General features: G+C 42.3%; 1 protein-coding gene across 1 annotated transcript in view; it reads right to left on the bottom strand.

Annotated features, from left to right (window-relative positions):
• Positions 1 to 107: 107 nt before the first annotated feature.
• Positions 108 to 18,680, bottom strand: part of AOAH (acyloxyacyl hydrolase) — a 77,544-nt gene continuing 58,971 nt past the window's right edge. The window contains exons 18-22 of the mRNA XM_064418246.1: positions 16,591 to 16,649; positions 16,452 to 16,511; positions 14,808 to 14,904; positions 11,045 to 11,121; positions 108 to 4,783 (exon numbers count right to left, since the gene is read on the bottom strand). Of these exons, the coding sequence (XP_064274316.1) occupies positions 4,655 to 4,783; positions 11,045 to 11,121; positions 14,808 to 14,904; positions 16,452 to 16,511; positions 16,591 to 16,649 (422 nt within the window). The 3' untranslated portion in view covers positions 108 to 4,654. The remainder of the gene's footprint in view (positions 4,784 to 11,044; positions 11,122 to 14,807; positions 14,905 to 16,451; positions 16,512 to 16,590; positions 16,650 to 18,680) is intronic.

An 18,680-nucleotide genomic window follows, 5' to 3' on the forward strand; every position in this document is an offset into this window, starting at 1 on the left:
ATTTTGAATCTAGTAGGAAGCAATTAGCTGTTTCTCAATGTGCTAAATATTTATATAACTCCTTTTTTTGGAAGTCTTCTAGCCAGGTGCATTCTCTTTTTTTAAACAACTAAATTATTGCAGGAAATCACACTTCAGGGCAGGAAGGGGGGCGCTAGCTAGTGAAAGACAAGCTTAACTTGTCTGATCCAGATAACTCAGCTCCCTGAAAGAAACAATAGTTCAAAATACTCTTAACAAGAATGCTGCTGAAGCACAAGATTCAATGTTGTAGCATTTGTTGGGGTTCTTTTGTAATGATCAGGCATAGAAGCAACTAGTCAATTTTATTCTACAACATGCAGTATAGATAATTCTGCTTGTCCAGCGTCCTTGTGGTCAGAACAAGACATGTACAACATATTCATACTACTTTTGCAATTTCCTATACAAACTAGTGTGGATAAGTGCGTGGCATGTACACTATGTGATTTGCAGGTGTGGAATTAAGTATGCAGTATATTGCACTTTGATAGAAATGGAAGGTCTTGAATATTTTTGTTAGGACTGTTATATAAAAAAATCAGAAAAAATTAGGTTTATGGCTGTATATGTCAGTATTTCTTGGTTTTTACAAGCTATAATTCTCCATGTGAGAACCAGGAATAGGTTAATAGGTAGTAAAAGTGCCCTTTTTTTGTTTTGTTTAATAATAAGACTTTACAAAGCTGCTGTATACCAACCAATACTCCGCTGGCTGAAGGAATGGGTCTTCTTCCCCTTGACAGACATGCCAACAAATGCATATAAAACCAGTACTTCAGACTCATCATGAAAATGGCAACATTCCTCAGTTAAAACTTGCAGTGTTCATGGCTTTTCACTGAGCGTATTGAAATACCAGCTCATCACTTCACTAGGAATGCAGTAGTGGAAAACTTAAGTTTGCTATTGCTGTTATATATTCACACTTGAAACACTAAATTCTATTACCTTATACTGTTTCATCCTTCCCCTTTTGTACTTGCTTTTAAATCTTTTAAATGTTCTTTTCTGATGTCTTTAAATATTTCCAAACTATGTATTGAGATTTATTTTATTCATTTAAAATAAAAAGTAAAACCCTTCCTGTTTTTTTTCATAAAGTCATCTATGCAATTTGAAATACTAAGTTGTAGGCTGAAGAAAAGCTGGACTCCACACTGTTTAAGGAAGGATTCTATTCTGTACATGTATCCCAGAATTCCACTTGATGATGTGAAGCCTTGGACACAGCTTGCTGAATTTTGTAGTAGGAGGCCAGATTGTCCGTGTGCAGCAGCTCATCAAACATGAAGAGGAGAGACAGGTTTTTTTGTGACAGACATGGCAGCAGAATAGCACAACATGGACAGTGCAAGAGGAAATTTCAGCAGTGGATGTGTGGTAGGCTGTCTTAAACTCCCCAAGTGAGTGTTAAAACCATTAATTTTTGAATTATGAAATAAGTCCACGGAAAGGTGTTAAGAACAGAACTGGATGATATTCAAGGGACCACTTTTATTTAGGCTAATTGGACTATTATCCCTTGTAGAAACCAATCTGTGTTTGTTCATTGGCCAAGTAGAAGCTCTCTTCATAAAGCAAAAGGTAAGAAGTGCAACGGGTGGTGTTAAGTTAGAAAAGCTGACCTGTGTGGTGACTTCTGGGCACATGAGTGGTGAGCACATGGGCTCCTGCAGCCAGCAGAAACATGGGACACAAGCTCAGCAGGAAGCCTGTGCTTATGGATTTCCTGACTGGCGCTGCTGGGTGCTGCCTCCCCCTCCCATGTTCCTCTGCCCTTTTAGGGTTTTGTGGTGAAAGTTTGCAACAATGGTTACGTAGTTTTTCCTTGTTTGGAGCTCATTCTTTGTGAAGAGGCCAGTCTGTGAATTCAAATAACTTCAGGTAGGTTTAGATGTTCTATACCTCAAAAAGAGTTCTTACTCTCTGATTTCAAGCCAAGCTTAAAATTTTGTAAAAAATGTTTGCAGAGTAACATCAAGAGAACCTTCCCATGTGCAGTGTGCTGGACCCAGCCAGTGACATAATTCCTTCTGTATTCATTCACATGCTCTGACTCTCCCCAAGAAAGACCTTGACAGACTATTTTTGCTAGAACTTCATACTGCTAATAAACTTTGAATTGCTTGGAATTATAATAAGCTTTCCAAGAGAAACTTTTTTTCCCCTATTTCTCTTCCCTGCGCATTTTTCACCTTCAACAAATCTAAGCACCAGGAGGCATTTACCTAATGGAATAGCTTAGAATTCATAGTTTGTCGCTGCTTTAGCATAAGTAAGCTTTTTCAGCAGTGTTTTTTAAATATAGGATATGTATTTTTAGAGTGGTATGGGTAAGTGATTGATGTTTGAGGGTGCAGATCTTCAGCTGTTTTTTGCATTTGAAATAATTGAGACATAGTGGTTGTAAAAGCTGATGGCTTAATAGTCCCAAAATTCATCTTTCTTTGATAAAGATAGATAGTTAATGCATTAGCTACATATCAGGTTTCTGCATGCAGCTGGGTTTGGAGGTGCAGAACTCACCTTGAGGCACAAGGGCATGTGCTCTGGGTCGTGTGCCCTCAGCCAGGGGCAAGCCCATTCCTTGGTGTCCTTCAGAGACCCTGTGTCCAGCAAGGAGCAGTTGTACTGGGCAAACCTTTGAGAGGGCTTTGCTCTGGGTTTCAGCTATAGAGGTTTCAGGTTGTCTTTGAAAAGATGTTCTAATTTTATAAGAAACCTTTTTCTCCCCATTGTTCAGAAATTCAGTAAGTGAGCAAGTAAAAAATTCTGTAAGAGAAAAATGCTTTCCTCTGGGCAATGTAGCTTATTTTAGTTGAGGAAATTTCAGTTTTACTACTTAGTAAAACTCCTAATTGGTGTTATTAAATCCCAACCTCAAATGAAATACAATAATTTGCAAAGAAATTGCCTTGAAAATTAGGCTTCCAAACATGACTCCCTTCCCCCTTTTAATTGCTACACTTCTGTGTGTTGATGTAGAGAAAATAATCTGATATTCTGTAATTATTGCCTGTGCTGTACTTGAGCTGTAGTAAAAACGTGTGGATGCGCTTGCTTCTGTCCTTGTGTTGTATTTAATAAAAGATAAGAGTCCTGAAGAAATAGTACAAAAATAGGAGGTGCTTTACCTGGTCAGGGTACATGGAATGTTATGTTGTTTGAAGAGAATTTCTATGGGAAGCAAGGGCATTTCCTTGTAATGCTAAATAGTCTTCCCCAGGTCTGCCTCTTGAGTTGAAACTATTCCTTGGGAGACTGGATATTTTGGTAACATCTAAATGACTTGAATGAATTGGGGCCCTATTAACAAGTATCATTCAATTAAGGAATGTATTCCCTTCTGGTTTCCTAAAGTGGTGACTTGAATATTTACTTAAGTGTTAGCAGTCATCCCAAAGGAATTTCTATCTTAATTTCTATCTTAATATCTTAATAAAAGACCCAGCATTGACTGTACCCTATGAAAAGGATCAGGATCTAGGAAAGCAGTAATACATGCTTCAATCAAAATAGTATTAGCCAAGTCATTCCCTGCCTGCTCAAAATGCTGAGTGGGTGCACATCCTACAGCCAGGCTCTATCTTTGGGTTTGGACCACAGCCCAAGAGCTGCCCCATGTGTGACAGCTTTGTGCAAGGGTGGTGCTCAGAACAAGGAGCAGAGCAATTCCACCTGAGCTTTGGGCTGTTGGGTTGTGTTTTAGTCATGTCATGTTAATGCTTGCTGTTTACTGGATCTTTTCCACCCATAATTAATGCCACTTAATGCTCTCTGATCCCTCCATCATCAGTAAGGTTGCAAGTAGGGTAGAGCTGTCTCTGATTTTTAAATATTTCTTTATTTTGCTAAGAGCACTGCATAAGCTGGTGAAAAAAATACAGTAATTCTCATCTTCAAGTCTGTCTGTGAAGTAAGGGCTACCCAGTATTTTCAGTGATTCCCTTGGCCATGCCTGTAAAAGACATAGGACTTGGCATATTATTTGTCTTAGGAAGCAAAAAAAGCAGAAATACATTACAGGTTGAAAAAACAACCCGCTTTTTAAATACATGAAGTGTTGTCAACCTAATATCTTATTAATGGAGGAAGAGAACTTGTGCTCAGTCAGCCTGTGCTGATGCTGCCAGGCAGATCAAAATTGTAGTGTCTTGTTATTCCTGGCACACTTTAATAAGCAAATACCAGCTAAATAATGTATTGACAGTCAAGGCAATTACATACACACAATTTATAGCAACATAATGAGTTTGGGGTCCCCCCCCTCCTTTTGGGATCAGATTAACTGTTGAAACACAGAAAACCTAGAAATGTTCTGCAGAAGGAAAAAAGATTAGGTAGGGGTAGGAGTTTGCTGTATGTGGAAAAAAGAAGTGCAGATTTTCAAACTGATACAATAAATGGTCTAGCTGGCAGCTATCCTTTGATTTTTATTTTTGTAGCTCCACAGAAAAAGCATAGCCTACTTGTGCAGGTGAGATACAAACTGAAAAGAATGCTCTTGTGTTATGTCCAGTGCTACTGGCTCTGTTAACTTCCTCTCCCCGATTTTTTTGGTGTGTCTTTAATCATCTTGACCCGTGGAAGTGCCATCATCAATTGTGTGAGGGTTCCAGCAGTTTGGAAGTCAGTGTCCACCTTGATCTTTGAATATGGCTTCAATCTGATCGTTGAATGGATTCTCCTTGCCAAGCACTTGAGGCCACTCGTGTAGTGCCTTCTGCCAGGTAATGCCTGTTCCAAGGGCTGCAGCAATCTGCAAACCACAGATGCTATCAATTTCTTGTGCCTCTATAATGGCAGAGCTTAGAAGACCCCACCATAAGGCAGACTGCCCAGTATAACCATGTGATGGACTGCAACCTCTAACCAAGGGAAATACCTCATTCCAGCTGCTTGAGCAGGGCTAAATCCTTCTGAACAGTAAAAACAGGGTGAGGGCCATATATATGCAACTTCCTGACCTGTCATTTGTCTAATAATGATAGTCTGTCTCCAACCATTTCCAGCTGCCTATGGTGTCTAGTCCATAAACTGCTATTTAAAAGCCCTGAAGTCTGATTTTTTTTTTTTTTTTTTTTCCTTCACTGAAACATTTTGAAAATATGTCAAAAGCACCACCTGGGTAAAATGCATAAAACTCTTGCAAGTCCAAAGGAATTCATGCTCCCAAATGCCTTTGGTACTTCTAATAAATGTTCTCTGTGCTCTCCTGGGAGGAAACCACAGGTGTTGAGGAAAAAGAGGCCCAATTATTTCTAGTTTCATAACTAACTGTGTCTGATGCTCTAAGTTTGCACCTGCTACTGGGTTGTCTTTAGAGTTCTTTTCCCATGAGACCCGCAGAAATGATAGGATAGCTTTTCTCCTCAATATCAGTCCCTCCAGCTTTCACAGAGGTTTTTGCCCTAGAAGTTATATACCGATGAGAAATGTTATCTGCTGTATTGCCAGGGTGAAAAACATCAGTGGTAGCAGAAAGGGACAGAGAGAAAAGCCTGAGTCTCCCTTGTCCAAGTTTTTGCACCCTTCTAAGGCATTTTGATTGTACTCTTGACCTGCAGTAATATTTGGCCTATATGGGAACTTTATTTTCAACCCAAGCTTGTCAACACACTGATATTGATTGCAGTTATGAGGTTTAAGTAAGGCTAACAAAGCCTTCTTTTTTTTAAAGGCCAAGGTGGTTTTATGAAATCAAACTATTTGAGTACTGTTGTTTTGGAGTTTGGGAAGGTACTGGAGCCTGTGGGGAATTTTTATGTGCTACTTTTTAAATCTGTGCTTTAAAATAAGCTCTAATGATGGGCTGGAAGACAAAAATCTTTATTTAAGGGCTCATGTAAAAAGAGTAACATTTGTGGGGTGGAGGCTCTTAGCCTCTGGTCTCTCAAAGTCTTGTTAATCTAATGAAGGAATTGGGGCAGGGAAGAGGGATAGTGGAGATTTATTACAGTTCATTACAGGGTTTTCTCCTGGTTGCAGTTTCTATTGTGACTAAATGTTACTCTGGGACACTCTATGGCAGCCAGGGGACTGAGATCAGTCCCTGTCAGAGTGGTCCATTCTGGCATGGTGGTCTCCAAACCTCCTTTACAAACCTCCCTAAGCCTCCCATGTGTTTCTTTAGCGGGAAAGGTGGGGTTGCTTAATTGGTTGGGTGAGTGAGTGGTTTAAAAACCCTTACTGTCTTTGCATGGTACATCCTTTGTAGAAGTATCACTGGAGGTATGCTCTACAGTGTTCAGACAAATGCTGACTCTAATTTAAGGTATGTGTGCTTAGACTGCCCAAAATCAAATTAAGTTCTGTGCATACATAATTTCTTGACGTCCTGATGATTTCAATAATTAATTCTGGATGAGTAATTTAGCACAGAGAAGGGTTTGTGACTCTGGAAATCGCTTTCTTCCAGGGCTTTTTTAAATTCCAGAGTTCTTGTACTTTGAGACGTGGTATAATTTTTATAAGCTTTGCAATTTGTTGTTGTTGTTGTTGTGAAGATTACATCCCCTAAGCAAGTTTTTAAAAGGAAGTATTACCCATTCCTCACAGAGCTCTGGGTTGACTGCAACTGGGAGGCAGCTGTGGTTTTTTAGCAGCTTCTGGCTATCTGTTTTCCCCTTCTGCACCAAACAGGTGATAGGCATGATTCTCAGCCAAGTGTAAATACCCAACTCATCTGATATGCGTCACTTCAGCTTTTCCACTTTATTTCTGCCTGGAACGTGCTTTGCTATGACTTAAGGAAGAAAAAGGGAGAAGCTAATCACACTCAAGCTGTGCTTTCCTGCCTGTACATAAACATTAAGAATCTTCCAAGCGTCTCTGGTTCCAGTTTGTGGTGCTCAGGGCTTTTGCTTTCTCCCTGGAAACATCATAAAAGCAAGAAATGAAGCTGTTTATGCAGGATCCTGTTGAAATGCATGGCCCTGCCATCCAAACAAAGCAATCGACTGTTCTAGAGGGAAGTGGTGTCCTTGAAGCCATCTGGCATTCACAAGGATTTGCAGTGAAATTTTGTAGTAAGGAGTATATGCTGGAGAAAATCCCTGGGCTCCCTCTATAGTCACTGAGAAGAGAAAGTCAGATTTTTTTCAAGGAAAACCAAGCCGGACTTTGGTTAATGGTGTCTCAAAAAGAGGGATCTCAGGAGGGCTGAGTGAAGAATTTTGCTTTTAGGTGTTAAAAGCAAATAGTGTGAATTTCCTCCATCTCCATCCTGAGCTGTGTGTTTTCGAAAAAAACTTTATGGAGGTAAATTTTAGCTTTGAAACTTTACTGAAATGCAGTTATGCCAATTATGAGTGTTTTGTTTGCTCCCTCCTGTTTTGCAACTTAAAAAAAAACATGCAGGGAAACCCTTTTCCCACAAGAAATTTACAGGAAGAGAATGTGGCTCAACAAATCAGTTCTTGGTGTCCATCCCATATTTCATGATTTTTTCATATAAAATATTGCCTGGAGAGGGGACCATGGGGGCTAGTTTATTCCTGCCTAAGTGCCTAACCTAGCCTTTCTCCAATGCATGGAAAACTGTGCTGGCTCTTACGGGACAGGGCAAGTGTGGCCTTTTTTCTTATTTTCTTTTCCTTCTCCTTGCAAGGTATGCAAGCTTAGAAAGGTTTAGTCCCCTCCCACACGGCTCCAGAATGTTTGGAGGACCTCTGGACTCCTGGATATATGTGCTGACACCTGCTTTTACCATGTTTATACAAGTAGACAACTATTTTTTTTTTTTTAATTAAAGACACAGTGGATAAACAGCAGGCGACATTCAGGGGCTGACAACAGACACCAGCTTATCCTGCCCATTGCTGTACCACAGTGATTAGGGATCACCTACTGATCACAACTTGCCAGCTCAGCCTTGGGTTGAAAGGGGCACAGAGAGTGGTTCCTTCATCCCAAACTTCAAAATTTCTTTGCATTGAAGGCAAGAGCTAAGGTGTTTATGCTTTCCTTGGAGTGCTTCTCAGACTAAAAATTGGGAAATATTTGTCATGCTTCGATATCTACAGAGAGAAAATTCAGCAGAAATGTGCTGGCTTGGTATCTTATCTGTTGTATTTATCAAGCTGCCTGTGAGGCGTGGGGAATAGCTGCAGGGATGGAAGTAAGAGCCTCTGTTCACTTGAAAAGCTGCATGGAATCAATCCTCTCCCGCTAGGCAGCTCTGTGTGCTACAAAAACCATACCTGGCCAGAGGCATTCGTGTCAGGAGAAAGTAAAACTTTAAATAAAACTTGTATGAGGAGTGAGTGAATTGTTTATCATCTTCCTTAAGCATACTCTAAAATAGCAGTCTCTGCTCACACTTCCCCTTCTATTTACGAATAGAGTTACTCTTTTGGAGCAGAGTGCTATGTCTCAGTCCAAATAGTGGTATGTTGATAACAGACTTCTCTAACAGGAAAAGAAAAATGGATTTACAATGGTGGATGTTTGGATAAGGCTAATTAATAAAACCTAGGAGGGCAATAACTCACTTGAAGTGAGGCATATCTACAGCTGGCACCTTGACTGTAAGGGAAAATGTACCTATAAAAGCATTAACATCATGCTGGCAGCAGGAGGGAGAGATCATAACCACTGCAGGATGCCAGATCCAGAGGGATTGAAATATGGCAGTGCTTGACTGCATCCTGTAGCTCAGCACTCTGGGGGCTGCAAGCAGGTTTGCAGCTGCCCTTCAATGTCCTTTTGTAATTTTCTTGTGGCTTAGGAAGGATCCTGTTAGATAGTTGCTGCCTTCAACTCTGTGCTACCTTGCAGCTGCTGGTGGGATAGAGGATGTGGGCAGGAGGCTGGATGAAAAGCTGTGATATGACAAGCCTGGCTTCCACTGTGGGCTAGTGCTGGGGGTTATAAGAAACCTCAGGCCAGCCTTAGGCCAGGGAAAGACAGGAAAATGCAAAGAAAATAATGGAAAAGTTTCCATTGCACTCCATACTTTGTATTGCAGTTTCCCCAGATGGCAGGGTTGGGAATGGGGTTTGTTTCATCGCTGTTTTTACTCTCATTTCATTTGCCAGGTTTTCTCTAATTGCTTCCTTGCAAAAGACCTGCAGCAAAAATCAAGGCACACTTTCTCCACATCCCCAGGCTACGAGTTCATACTTTCATGCAGCTGTCTCCTGGTACTTGTAAAGTAGACAGGCAGGAATTTCTGCTATGTTGGAGTCCGTCCTTGAACAGGAGGATCTTGTAATTTGGCAAGGCTAAGCAAGGCACTTGTATGGCCCCGAGTGACCAACATGAGTGTAAAAGATAGCACCTAAAGCATCTATTTTCCCTTTGGACTTCCCCCTGCCGGTCTCCCCTAGCTTAACTGACAGAACAGTCAATGGAGAAGTGCTGAAATGCTGGAATCTGTCAGTGCTTGCAACTGCCTCCCGTGGAAGTGCTTCTCCACTGACTGCTCTTTCCCAGTGTGGAAGGCGGCATCACACTGGGTCATATGGAGATGGGGTTGTTGGAGTCAACACATGCAGGGCATTATCCCACCACATAAAACTGGCCCATAAAATCCCCCCATGATTCTGAGCAGGGGCAGTTTCCAAGTGGCTGGGCAGTGTGGTGGGGTTTGCTTGCAAAAGAGACTGCTGCTTTGCTCTGCACATGTGTTTGATGTCTCAGGTAGTGTATAGAAAACCAACTGGGTTTGTTTGCAGCTGACTGCAGAACACGATTTCTCCATGTGTTTTTGTTGGAAAAAAAAATTATTTGAAGTGAGCATGGTGGGAACCAGGCAACCTCATGCTAGATTATCAAACCCAAGCAGGGACTTACAGTGGAGCAGCTGCTTCTCCTTCCCTTTTGTTTATTTCTGTAATAAACAGACTGTAAACCTTCTCCTTCAACCTGTCCTCAGAGGCCAAGCAAGCAAGTGAAAAAGTAATAAGATGTAGCTGCTGAGCAGAAGCAATTTAAATACATAACTTCAAAAAGAATCTTTGTTCCAGGCTGTGACAGGCAAACCTTCAGCCTCACACCTGTAGGGCAGCAGCAGGGCCTGTCTGGTTTCTGCAGTGCTGCCTTACTCTCCTGATCCTGCAAAACTCCCACAGGTGTTTGGGCAGGCAGCTGGCCAGCCTAAGTGGCAAGGATCAGTTTTTGTGCATTAAGACCTGTTTGGCCACGATACTGGTAAGTGAGGGGAAGAGGCAGAAGACCTTGCAGGAGTCAGAGCAGAGTGCAGCAATCAGAAATATCAGAGATATCAACTCTGGGGCTACAGCCATCATTTGGATTGGCCAAAGAAGGCACCCTGGCCTGTATCAGCAATAGTGTGGCCAGCAGGACCAGGGCAGTGATTGTCCTCCTGTACTGAGCACTTGTGGGGCTGCACCTCAAATCCAGTGGCCAGTTTTGGGCCTCTCTCAACAAGAAAGACATTGAGGTGCTGGAGTTTGTCCAGAGAAGAGCAACAGAGCTGGGGAAGGGTTTGGAGAACAAGAGTTATTGAGGAGCAGCTGAGGGAACAGAAGTTTTTTAGCCTGGAGAAAAGGACGCTGAGGGGAGTGCTCTTAGAGCTCTCTACAACATAAAAAGATGTTGTGATGAGCTGGGGGATGGTTTCTTCTCCCATGAAACAATTAATAGTACATAAGAAAATGGCCTCAAACTGCACTGGAGAGGGGTGTTAGATTGGATATCAGGAAAAGTTATTTCAGGGAAAGGGTTGCCGAGCATTGGAACAGACTGCCAAGGGAAGTGTGTGCACTACTATCCCTGGAGGTATTCAACATGTGCTGCTTTGGGACAGGGTTTACTGGTGGACCTGGCAGTGTTAGGTTAATGGCTGGTCTCCATGATCTTAGAGGTCTTTCCAACCTAAATGGTTCTATGACTTTCTCTCCTTTAAAGTAGACAGATTCCCCACATCTGCATCCCTGTCACATGCCAGCTGGATGCCTGGGGCAGCAACAGGCACCAGAATCCCACATGCTCCCACATTCCACATGCTCCTACATCCCACCTGCTCCCACCCGTCTCCTGGGGCCGGGTTTTTTACCTGGCTGGGATGGAAGCCATCGACTGGTTCGATCAGCTGCCAGGGCTCGCCTCCCATCTTGCGCCATTCCTCGGCCGCTGCAAAGAGCACAAGCAGAGGGGTTTGTCACCCGTAAGCTCAGAGACCCCCGCCCAGAGACACACCCCACTCCTCCTCAAGGCATCGCTGGTATTTTTAGGCACACGACAGCTCTACGTGAAGATTATGATAATTCACATAGAGTTGTCAGAGCCTATAGTGTGTATAATCCCCTCTCCTTGGGGCAGTATTTAAGCCTTTATTGTTATTTTTTTCCTCTGCGATATTTATGCAAGGAAGTGCTTTGAACATAAATGATTGTAAAACAATTCACTTTCTCTCCCAACTAAGATGGATGCTGTAGCAAGTAAAGCTGTAAATTATTTAATACTGATTTAATACTTTTGCATTTCCCATGTTAGTTTCATCTTCAGCAGTGCAAAAGAAAAAGTAGAGATAAAGAAAACAGCGCTTTTTAGAGAAAAAGATGGTAACAGAATATTCACATGGGCTGAAGTCTGCATGAACAGGCTGTCATTTTTGGTTACTTATCTTCCAAGTGGTCTTTTTCAACTCCAACAAAATAACCTTTTGAATTACATAAGCATGACATTCAATGCAAATGATGCTGTGCTGTAAGCCCTGGAGCCATTAGAGAAGTAAAAAGCTTTCTCTCTTCAAAAGGGCTGCGGAGTGATCAAACATGGGACTAGAGGATATGGCATTAACAGACTGTAAATTCAATAATTCCTTTCATAATGACAGATTAAGAATTCTTAATAGCATTATGCAAGCATCCTGTTAGGAGGAAAATGTTCTCCATTCAAGCACCACAGTTTGATCTGGGCTCACCGCTGGTTTTTGGACCCTGGCTATTGTGTCAAAAAGTGATGTCTGGGTCCCCATGCTAACTCAAATTCACAGAAAGGTGATATTCCTGCTTTGACTGTAGAAACCCACTTGTGATGCTTCAGGCAGTGCCCAAAGTAACCTGTTTGAAGACATGGGGCTTGTAGGTTTGTTTCAAATTTGCAGTATGTTGGGCAGAACACATATCTACCTTAGATTCCACCATGCAGTGCACATACAGATGCACAGTGAGCTTACCCAACCCCTTCTATATGATATTGTACATGGAGTACAAGGCTGTGTACTGTGTTTTAGTACATTTGTAGTTCATCTGTAGAGAGACTACTGTTCCAGTGCCAGAAACAGCAGAGGAGGAAGTAAGATATGTATCAAGATAGGTCAATTTATACCATTATACCTGACCTCCAAAAATCCAAGAACAGTCGAGCAAATACCCACCAGCTGAGTATGTCCAGAGCTTGTCTTAGAAATGCCTGTTGCCTTGGCTGGACTAGACTACAGCTTGCTCCCATCCACATCACCGAAAAGGCATAACAAGCAACACCTATCCCCCTCTTTATCACACTGCTTCATAAAGGAACCACTAATTTCTTTAGTCAAGTTCAACATGTGAGCTTGAGTGTCCACCTAAATCTAGAATAAATGCAAATATACTCAAATTTTACTTGGAGAAAACTGAGAGCTGCTATGTACACGTATATGCCCAAGCCAGCCTGAAATCTATGTATTCAGTGTGTAACCACTGCTAAATATTTGATGTCTGGAGAGTTTAGGGGAGGATTTGCTGCTTCCTTCAGAAAGAGACCAGAAAAGTAGGTCAGCAGCCTTAGCTGGCTTGTGAGCACACTCGCGATCTGACAGCTTTCCTGATGGCAAGCTCGAATCCTTGGCTCCAGGGCTGCAGGAAATTTTGCAAAGTGTCTTTCAAAGCTGATGTTTGTATATGCATGTGTGATTTTGTTTACTTCATTTATTTGACGCGATGTAATCAAGAACAGCAAATTATATTAAGATGTTTCCTTTTGTGAAAGCAAATAAATTAACTAAAGTTTGTAATTTAACTTATTAAAGTAATTTGCCTACCCAGCAGGTAGTTCATTCCAAATCCTAATGACTTGTTAAATATTAAGTAGCTGAGGCAAAAGCCACCAGGAGACTTGGACACCCTTGAAACTCTGTGCTACAAGAATGAACTTGACAGTGGAGCCCACCTCTCTGACAGAAACTTTTGGACAGAAAGACTGCCTCTCCCATCCTCACTTCTTTACCTCCTCCTCCTCCTCCATATGGTCTTCATGAGACCCAGAACCAGCTTTCTGAATTGGGTCATGCAGGATAAGATAAGTTTGTGAATTTTGATGGGATTTGGCTGAAAAAGGAGATTTTTTTTTTTTAATAATCTTAGGTGCTGTGGCAGCCTCATGCTTTCAAGGACAGCTAAACACTAATGGGGAGAAGCATTAGAGAAGCGTACTTTAAAGCATTGACAGGGTGCTTCTGTCCCTTTGTGGCTTTGGATTTACATGTCTGCATGCTGGGACTTAAAATATAGTCCCCAGACAAAATTTTTCAATAAGGACTACATGGAACTACCTCTCTACGTGAACATTAAAAAAGGGAAATGCAGATCAAGCTTTTTTCCCTAATTATTATATACTCTTTTTTGAATGTAAACATTCAGGCCATCTGGGAGAGGCCCCAGTGTGGTGAGGGCTGGAGCTCCTGCCCCATGAACAGAGGCTGAGGAACAGGGATGGTCCATTCCAGGCAAGAGCCTGTGGGAAGACAATGTGGACCGGGCCAGTCTCTTCACAGCAGTGCACACTGGGAGAGGGAGAGACAAGTTGTAACATGGGAGATTCAGGCTGGATATAGAAATAAAAAGCTGTTTTCCTACTTCCCCTTCACTGTCTAACTACTTGTAATTTGTTGCCCAACTTATTCACTCATCTCATGCTGATCCTCACTTTTAGAAAGAAGGAATGCATTTCTCCTTCTGATGAATCTGTGATGATGCTGGGTGTTGCCTCAAGCTGGGCCCTGTGCATCTTGCAAGGCAAGCAGAGCTGATTCAGGGATTCAGGGACAGGTGTTGGTCCCCAGCCCCACAGGGACACTGTCTGCTCATGCGTAATGACAAAAATTTCCTGGGTGTTTTAATTTATTTTTAAATGTCAGTTTCAGAAGAAAGTGATTTAGGTAATGCGCTTACCTAATGTCACTAAAGATCACAGAAGGACATGTTTTGTAAGCTCTTCAAGTCAAGTTACAGTAGTATGTAGGTGTTTAAAGAAACATAGAGAAAGATGCGAGTTATTCCTGGGACAGGTGCTTCTACTTTTGGGAACAGTGAGAGGGTGGCTGTGTTATTGAGGCTGATGAAAGGTCCCATTCCCAAGGCACTGCTCAGCCCAGAGGAGGCAGCATGAAGCCCAGTCAGTGATGAAGTAAACTACATCTCATGAAGACCACTTTGACCACTGCAGGTATACACCTCCAGCCTAGATGACCTGCTGTAAGAGCAATGTTCAGAAATAAAACCCAATCTTATGGACCAATATGGTCATCTGTTGTCCTTGTCACTTTGGTACCCACGAGGAAGTGGCCAGTGTGCTGCACATCACTGGGGTCGTGGGTGCTGGCAGCTGGGACCAGCAGGAGGCTGTAGGTCACAAGGTAGTGGTGGGATTTTGTCTCAGGAAAAGTGCCTGGCATTAGGGATACCTCCTTGGCCACAGCCCTGACAGCAGGGTCACCTAGGCTCACTGACTGTACTTCCCTTCTCATGGTACAGAGCGAAAATATGAGGAGTGTGTCAACCGGCCAGGACTGGAGTAAATACTTTGTGAGAAAGTCAGGGTAAAAAACAACTTACTTTGTCTCAGTGGGAAATCCATGTAGAAAATATCAAAGTTGGAAAATTTCTCAGATCTTGCTATTTCTTTCAGGACATTGGAAAGTTGTAATGCTCTCTGCAAAAATCAAATGATTTAATGACTGTTCATTGCTATTCATATTGCTTTGCATGGAGTCAGCTTTTGTCACTGATGTTCAGGCAGGAATTTGAAAGCTAATGTTGCCCTTTTTTCTGGGAGACCAGAGGTGAAACGAAGCTCTTCATCAGAACATGGACTTGCATGAGCACTACCAGCCTTTGGACTACTGAGTTCATCCTCAGACTGCACTGAGGCCTCAGCTGATTTCGTAAGTTTTTTACAGCATATGCTTATTTCTCTGGAGACCTCTTTTAGTAGTGCCCCTACACTTATATAAATATTCTAAGTATCTCACTTTTGGAGCTCCTTTTTAAAGAAATGCAAAACTTTTCTACAAGAGAAATGTCCTCTTTTCCTATTATCCTTGCCACTACTAAGTTGGGGATGATAATGCTTATCTATGCAGACCAAATTCCACCTTCACTTTCAGAAGAGTAAATTACCACCATGGAGCGTCTGCCTGATACATCCAGTGTAATTTCTGCAGCCATAACAGAGATCAGGATCTCCTAAATATTTAAATTGTGCAGTTTGGATAATAACATAGACAATTAGTTTCAGACAGGGGCTCAGAATGATTAATTCATACCCTGCAGACATATGCATTGTTCATGGACAGAAGTTACATGTACTCTATGTTCTGTATTGTTGGTATGAATTATAAACTGCAATCCTGCAAAGGTTTAGGAATGTGCATAATGGCCTCCTCTGAAGTCAAGAGGGATGGGGCATAAAATGAAATACATATGTAAGTTTTGGTGAAATTAAGGTCATATTTTGTTGTTTAGTGAATGCAAACATTAATACAACCATACATAGAAATGACACATTTGATAATATTTGGTTACTTGACTCCTTTATCATGGCTGCAGGGGATTGCTGGGATTAAAAATCAGCTTGTACCATAAGAAAATAAGTGGCTGTTTTTACATATCATTCACTTCTGCAGCCAGATTTTTAGGGTGAGTTTTAAGACATCTCTGTTCTGTCCATTCCCATTCCTGCACTTAGCTGGATGTTCCCTGGTCACACCATCTGGTGACTAAGTCCACAGAAATGTGTCTGAGGAAGATTAGCACAAATCCCAAATGAAAACAGGGTAAGGCTCTTGCTCTCAGGACCTGATCCTACAGCCAGAAAAATCTATGCAGCTGGCTTGTCATACCAACAGCTCACTTGATTCAAAAGCCTTTCCTTTCTTATCAGGCACATTTTCTTCTTAGAGAACATGAACCTGAACAGTTCTGTCTCAGAGAGATCACATCCCCTGAGCATAAATTTGGGTAGCTGAGAGGTTGTAACAGCAATACCTTTACAAATCCCTTAACTTGAGCATGCTGCCTCCCAGGGCCTGAGAGGCATTTGAAAGTATAAGTGTGGATGTTTCCACAACTTCTCCTCACCTTTGGAAGAAAAAAACCTGCGGACATCCTGCCTTTGAGGCAATTGGGTTTCTCTCCTCAGACACAGGGCAGAGTGTCTGAGCACAGGGGTGATCCCATTGCAGCCCCATTGAGACTTACCTCCGAGGTCAGGTTCCTCAGGGTCTCGTTGGGGGTCAGCCAGCCGCTGCAGGGGCTCACCTGGGCAGGCATGAGGAGAGGGGCTTTAGCAGCAGATCAAGATGAAAGGGGTCTCCTAAGGTACGTCAGCAGACCTTACCTGGAGGCAGTCGAGGAAAGAGTAGAGTTGACTGTATGTGACATCCTTGTTCAGTTGTCCTGCAAAGCACAGAGAGACAAACATCATGGCCAAATGCGACTTCGTTCTGTACATCTGTGCATTCCCATGCCTTACAGCCCCTGGTGGGAAGAGGCACCCCCAGAGCCTCACCACACCCCCTACCCCCAGGGAACCCTCCTACCACCAGAGCTGGGGTGCAATAGAGGTGGCAGCATCAAGACATCCTTCCTGCTAAGGTGCCTGTGTCCCCACAGTGTACAGAGCCCCACACCTGCTTTTCCTGCATCCCTCTCCTGCCTTTCATAGGTGGTTTGTCTCACGTGTGGGGTTAGTCATCACAGCCTGTGCCAGCCTCCAAAGTGCATGACTGATATTTTCCCGTTAACCTGTCTCACCCGCAAAAGAAATGCAGGGTTTGCAAAGCTGAAAGGTGCCTGTATACACTCTGAGTTTTGCATTTATTTCGTAGAGGTTAGCCTTAAAAGGGAGAAACAATTTTGCTGTCATGGAGGGAAGTGGATATGCTTGTGTGGGTGAGGAAATTCAAGCATCAAGTCAAGCACCCAGCTAACATTCCATAAAATTCACTGTGCTATGCAATAGCCTGGCTTGCTGAGAAAATGATCCGTTTTCTCAATCTTTTTGCTTCTTTGGTAACTACAACTAAGATGAGAATTAAATGGCCACATTTTTTTGTATTAGTTGTATTATTGTTTTTAGTACACTGATCATCCCATCAGGCTTTGATACTTTTGCAGTACTGAAATAGGCATTTCTTATTGTTGTTTTTAGGAACTGCAAAGTATAATCTCTCCCAAGTGAAATGGGCTTCTCAGGTTGCTTTGCAGTGGCTCCCTGATACAGATGTGTTTCCTGCCTTTCACACAGCTGCCCATCACCCAGCAGCACTTCCAGCTGCCCAGAAAGCAAAAGGTGAGGAGTTCAAAGATCTAGGAACACTTCTGGATACTTGAATGTTCCAGATTCCTGTAGCTTGAAGCATCAGGCCCTGGGATGAGCTGTTGTGGGGACCAGGAATTTGGCAGAAGAACAGACTGATGTCTGGTCACAGCTGACTGGCAGCCAAATGGGGAAAACTGCTCACAACCTGTTGGAGGATGTGCCAGAAGGGATCCCTTACTGCAAAACGTGTTTCTTAGGATTAATTGGGTCCCTCCAAGGCAAATCAGCCCCTCTGAAAATTTTCCAACTGATCCTATAGTTAATCACTCCTGATTTGGCTACGTGTTGTCTGTGATAATTAGATACCTAGTCAGAGGAACTGTCGCTGTGATAAACATGCACTCAAGGGAAGAAATAGCTTTATGTGACTAAAAATTAATTATGACAGGTTTCCCCTGCCTTGAAAGGGGTAAGATTTTTCTCTTTTTTTTTTTTTTTTCTTAAATTTTTTTAAAATTGGTACTAGTATAGTTGTTATGAGAGAAAAATATAGGAATAGAAATGGGAAAGATGTGAGCCCATTGGTAATTACTAGGGGATCTTGGGGAAAGCACAACACAGCTGCAAGCTGTGTTACCCAGTGGTTGCCAAAATCATCTGAAGTTGTAATCTACCATTTTAATGATATGATTTAGCATCTCTCTCTCTTTGCTGGTGAGAACTATTATGACAACAACTTCCTGCTTGTCAGATGCAAAAAAGATTATTTTACTCCAATACAAGTAAGTTCATGCTTTTGGTCTAGAAAGCCAAGGAGTGAGTGGTCTGTTAATGGTGAGAGGTACTGTGCCATTCACACTCTGAGATGACAGGATCCTAAAGGTAACCTCCAAATCTCTGAAAAAAAATGCCCCAAAGCACTTTACACTCTGAGGGAATGTCCCAAAACATGCCTGCACGCAGTATGAGGTTTCAATCAACACATATAGCTAGTGTAGGAGGTGTCAGGCACCCAGTGCTGGCAGAAAATTTATTTCTTTAATATAAAAAAAGTCTTTTGGAACCCTCTGACTTATTCTTTTGCCTTGGTCCACATACAGTTTTACCACAACACCCACCAGTCAGTGAGTGTAAACCAAATGCCCGTGTCCACCTGTAACAACAAC

The sequence above is a fragment of the Passer domesticus genome, chromosome 1 (assembly GCF_036417665.1).
Source record: "Passer domesticus isolate bPasDom1 chromosome 1, bPasDom1.hap1, whole genome shotgun sequence".
Lineage (NCBI taxonomy): Eukaryota > Metazoa > Chordata > Aves > Passeriformes > Passeridae > Passer > Passer domesticus.